Source organism: Kryptolebias marmoratus, linkage group LG9 (assembly GCF_001649575.2).
Source record: "Kryptolebias marmoratus isolate JLee-2015 linkage group LG9, ASM164957v2, whole genome shotgun sequence".
NCBI classification, from domain to species: Eukaryota; Metazoa; Chordata; class Actinopteri; order Cyprinodontiformes; family Rivulidae; genus Kryptolebias; species Kryptolebias marmoratus.
Window position 1 is genome coordinate 29,711,219 of NC_051438.1, and position 5,329 is coordinate 29,716,547.

The 5,329-nt window shown below is 41.2% G+C and overlaps 1 protein-coding gene across 2 annotated transcripts; it reads right to left on the reverse strand.

Annotated features, from left to right (window-relative positions):
- Window positions 1-412: 412 nt before the first annotated feature.
- Window positions 413-2,712, reverse strand: LOC108229770 (polyadenylate-binding protein-interacting protein 2). 2 transcript variants are annotated; one of them, XM_017405443.3, is made up of 4 exons: window positions 2,556-2,712; window positions 2,200-2,357; window positions 1,166-1,360; window positions 413-1,074 (listed from the first exon to the last, which is right to left on the reverse strand). In XM_017405443.3, exons 2-4 carry the CDS (start codon window positions 2,338-2,340, stop codon window positions 1,009-1,011), a joined length of 402 nt encoding a protein of 133 aa, XP_017260932.1. In that variant the 5' UTR covers window positions 2,341-2,357; window positions 2,556-2,712; the 3' UTR covers window positions 413-1,008. The 2 variants fall into 2 exon arrangements, with proteins under 2 accessions (XP_017260932.1, XP_017260933.1); XM_017405444.3 differs by having other exon boundaries at window positions 2,535-2,634.
- Window positions 2,713-5,329: the final 2,617 nt, after the last annotated feature.

The window sequence follows — 5,329 nt, forward strand, 5'->3', positions numbered from 1 at the left end:
TGCAAACAGCTGGATGTTTAGAGGGCTTCGTTCACTAAATTGATCTTTTTATTGGTAAAACAGTCGTTTTATTTGTAGGAGTTAATTTTTCTAAGTTGGATAATAAAATGTTAAACTTTGAGAAATCATCACATGTAGAAGTTTTTAGTTGAGCTAATATTAGTTTAATCCAGTTTTTATTTATATCAAATCAGTCTAAAAAAGATATAAAATAAATTTAGTTTCTTTTTTTTGGAAACAGATTTTTCTGAAGTAAAACACTAAAACCAATGTTTACTACAAGGAGTGTCAGAATCTCCCACTGTAAACATGGATCCTAAACGCCTCATTTCTGGTTGGAGGGGTTAACCAATCAGAGCAGGCTCCGCCCCCTGCGTGGATCCAAACATTCTCCCAAACAAAAACACCACCATTTTTTTCTCCATAAACATTTATTTTAACTAGTTTAAGAAAAAATAGATTTTTTTTACACATTTTTTAACTTTATATGACTTTTTATACAGTACTTTCTGTGCGTTTAGAAAAAGTTTACATCAGTTAATGAAGCAGCAGAACCACGAGTCAGAAACACAAAGGATGCTGGAAAAAAATACATCAACCCTGACCAGACAAAGTTGGATTAAAGTGGACCGGGTCAGACCGGGTCAGAGTCCAACCCGGTGAAACTGACCCGGGAGCAGAGAAGGTTCAGCTGTGGAGTCAGGTGAGCCAACAGAACCAGAACTCGGCTGGAGTTTGGGTTTTGGAGAAGAACAAAAGTGCAAAAACAGAAGAAGAAGAAGCCGTCAGAGAGACGCTGCTGTCAGCTGATTTACATTCAGTTTCCTCAGACACACGGCGCGGACAGGAAGTGACGAAACCTAACATTTCTCAGAACACATGCGAGGCGACAGCAGAACTTTGGCAACACGTCAGGCTGAAGGTTCAGAGGCGGCTGGAAAATACAGCAGACATCTTGGTGATGATGTCACAGTGCGGACTGGGGCGGGGGGGCGGAGCCCGGCGGGGTCACATGGTGTGTTTCTGGATGCCCGGGGTGAACTCCTTGGCGTTGGGATTTAGGCTGCTCTTTGTCTGGAGGAAGAGGAGAAACGTTTCTGTCAGGAGCAGAAGGAGAGACCTTCAGAGAGTTTTCTGGTTTCTGATTGGCCGAAGTCGAACTCACCACCACGTCCAGATCGCAGCCGTCGGAGTGCTTGTCCGCGTCCAGAACGAGCAAACTGATCTGCTCCTGCAGCTCGTCGACGCCCACAGAGGGGAGGTCCCTGGAGGGGATAAACCACTCCCACTGCTCTTCCTCCTCCAGCATCTCTTGGAAACAACTCTCGATAAACTCCTCCTCCCACAGCTCCTCCTCCACCTGTGACCCAAAAACACGCCAGAAAAAATAACAAAAGTCAGATTGAACAGACACTAATCAGGAAAAACATTAAACACAATTCAAATCTGAGAAGAAAAGTACAACAAAAATGAAGTTAAAAAAAAATTAACATTAATGAGAAAAACTGGATTTATAAAATATAATCTTATCAGGCTGCACAAAACCTGCATTTGTTTTTAAGTTTTTATTGTTAAAGTTTTAATAAAAAATAAAAAGGCATTATTAATAAACTAGTTTCTATAAATTAACAGTTAAAAGTTGTTTGACCGCCACAGGTCCAATCAGAACCAACTACCTCTGATTGACAGCTCAGTTGGCCAATAGGAGCCTCCGGGTGGCCTCCATAGATAGTCCAGGTTATAATAAGCAGGGAAATTAGTTTTTGGGACCAGGACCTGGTCAAACATCAAAACTAGGACCGGGTCAAACATCAGAACCAGAACCAGGTCTGACATCAGAACCAGGACCGGGTAAAACATCAGGATGTGGTTCTGATTGGGTTTTCCTTCTCCAGTTTGTTTCCAGAAAACATCCAGCTTTTGGACCGAACATCTGGATCTCAGTCCCAGGAACTTTCGGACCCGTTTTGTTTGGGAACCAGAACCAAACAAGTGGTTCTGGACTGGATCATCCCGAAAGTTTGGTGTAATTTTCCACAAAGTGACTCCTTGTTCTGACAGCTTTTATTTCATTTAGGTTCTCATATGATGCGTGTTTTTGGCTCATTTTACCAACAGAACGTTCTGAACCCAGACCAGGTCCGGTTCGGAGACAGAACCTGGGACTTTGAGAAGGAAAACAGGGTTCCTGTTCCTCACCTGTCTGTTGAACTCCTCCTCGTTCTCCATCCACATATACTCCGCGAACGGGTTCTCCTCGGAACCGAACTGGCTGCTGAGGATCACCTCTCCGGCCGGCGTCACGCTGGTAGTCGAGGTGCTGAGGTTCGGGTCCTTCATGGTCTCTGGGTTCGGTTCTGCGGAGGGGGAGGGGAGGGGAGGTGAGGTTACCGCTGAACAAGCAGCGCTGCGCGGTCAGAGAAGGCTGCGAAGGCCGCTGACTCACAGGCGGACAACAAGAGCAGCGAAGTCCGCTGAAACAGAACCGCAGCAGCCCGACACGAACACACGGCGGCGGGGAAACACACACTGACCCGTTTTATCTCTCTAAATACCTGCTCAGCTGATTTCTTCGACGGCAGAAGAAGCCAAATAGGTCAAGTTCGGTCCAACAGGAGAAGTCAGTAATGGCCGCGCTGCCTCTGTTTGTTTACATCTCCTGCGTCACACCGAGCTCCATCCTGATTGGCTGAACGGCTGTGCTGCCTTCACGGTCCGCGGGACGCGTCAGAATAATGGAACTTCGAGCTCCGATGTTTGTTTTGGTTTATCTTACATTACATTATAATAGTTAACTTTATTTATACTATGTTATTTTATTTTTATTTTATTCTAAATCTACTAACACATAAAAACGCATTTAAATATTCTCAACAAGCATAAATAAATAAACATTATTGTCCCTAGACATAATTGTGTGAATTACATTTATTCTTAAAAAACTGTGGATACTGCAAACTGAAAGCTGTTGGTTGAAGCCTTCTCAAATGTAAACAGGTAAAAGTTAAACCTCTAACCATCTGAAGCAAATATGATTAATAAAAAGTAAGATGGGAGAAGCTGAACAGGTAAAAATTACTCTAAAAGTGACAGCATTGGACCCTGAATGGGTAAAAAGAAGCCCTTCATTGATTATCTGAAGATAGAAAACCTGAATACAGAGACCAAACCGCTGCAGGGAGCAGCTCTGAAGACCAGCAGAACCTCAAACAGAACCTCTGCAGTGTTCCTGCCTTCAGCCGGCCCACAATGAAACCCAGATCTGAGGGGAAACAGGTCTTTATCAGAAACACTGTTCTTATTAGAAAGGAAGCATTAAGCCTGATAACCACCCAGTTTCCCTCTAATTCACACCTGGATGAAATTGACCAAAACATTTCTCTGTGTACCAAAACGAACAGACCCTAAGAGAGAGGGGAGTGCGATTAATCTGTACGCAATTAAGCTGTATAAACGGAGCATCTCATCCAGTTTAAAGTTTGGAACTCCATACTCTGCAGTTCTGAGTTTTCAAAACTCCTCAGATAGGAAAAGCAAAGACTTATATACTATACTATACTATACTATACTATACTATACTAATAGTATATAAGTCATAGGGAAAAAGCCATGCCTGTCTGCAGTTCCTCCTCCTGTCCGGTAGGTGGCGGTAAAATACTGCAGCCCCATGGTGGCGTCCTTGTTGGCCAACTGTCAATAAAACAGAAGAAGAAGAAGAAACAGGAAGAAGAAGAAAAATATAAACAAAAAGAACAAAAAACAAAAAGGAAAAGGAAAAGAAGAAACAGGTACAAAAAAAACAACAAAAAAGGAAAAATAATAAAAGAAGAATAAAACAGAAGAAGAAGAAGCGGTGTCCTTTTTTTCTGGAGGCTGAGCTGCTTTGTTTTCATAAACTTTGCGGTAAGATTGTTTATTTCTACAGCTAGATCCGCGTTTTCTTTCCCGTTTCATAGCAAATAATTTAATGCACAGCTATAATTTAAAAATATATAAGCGCTGGCAGGACAATGAGAAAACATCGACATGTTAGCATTAGAAGCTAACTTTAGCTTGTGTCGCAGAGTGGTCCGTTAGAAACAAAAACAGGTTTTATTTTCGTTTTCGGATTTTTAAATGTTGTGACAGAGTAATCCGGGTGAAAACACTCCATCTGTGTTTGAAACGCCGCAGTTTATTGATAAAGTTAGCTTCGTTAGCTTAGCAGGCAGCTAATATTCCATGTGGTGGAACTTCATCAACATAAAGCTGCATTTCTGTTGGCTTTACAGACACGTTTTAAACCGTTATTGCTCCAAAAAACGAGCCACATCACATTTATATCATAATTTTAAACATCACGGAGGAAAAAAGCTAAAATTATCCAGCGTTATGGTTACAGTTTGGCATTTAAAATGTAAGTTTATTTATGTAATATTTTGGTAAAGGTTAATACCATTTAGGGTTAAAAATAATAGTGCGGAAAACTTGATCAATTTAGACAGATGTCCTGTTCTTGTAGTTTTAACTGTGAGCATAAATCTTCTGTATAAATGTGAACGTTGTTGATTTTGTGAATAAACTGTTATATATGCAAGTTCTCTGTCAGATCTAGTTAGCTTTAAACAGATTTAATCATAAGGTGGTTGATATTTTACTTTCAGTTTTGGATGAGAAATGAAAAATATTTCTCCCGAAAACATCCATTGACATTAATAAGCAGCTTTACATTATTTTTGTTGTCCTGCAGATGAAGAAACTTGATGTTCTTCATAATGAAACCTGTAATTTTCTGAGGTTTATTCTGTGCATAACTAAGAAATGAGATCTGGATGTGAATATGGAGCTCAGCAAACATCCTCCTTTCCTCAGAAAGCATCGGACCGATCAGCAGCTACAGCTGAAACCAGATATTTTCATCCACTGTATAAAAACACACCGAACCATTTTGATCTTATTTATTGTTTTAGGTCAGTTAGGATTTCCAAATTTCTTCCTGTTTGTTAAACATCTGAATAAAGAGCTAAATCTGTTTATTTGCTGTTTATGGAAGTCAACAGCAGAGCGGTCAGAGCAGCTCGTTAACCTTCACTTCTGTATGAAAATGAGTTCAGAGCTGAGCAGTTTTGGTGCAGCTGATCTCCTTCCTTCCATCCTTGGTTGGAGTTTTTCTTCTTTACGTCTCAGACTGAAGGATTTTCATATGAAGGTCTGTAACCTTTGACCCTGCTCCTCCACAGTGAGGGAGTCTCCATCACTGCTCCGAGGTGAAGTCTTTCTGTCTCTTTAATGTCCTCTCATGTTCCCTCTGCAGTAATCACACCTGCTCAGGTGGCTCCGCCCACTTCTG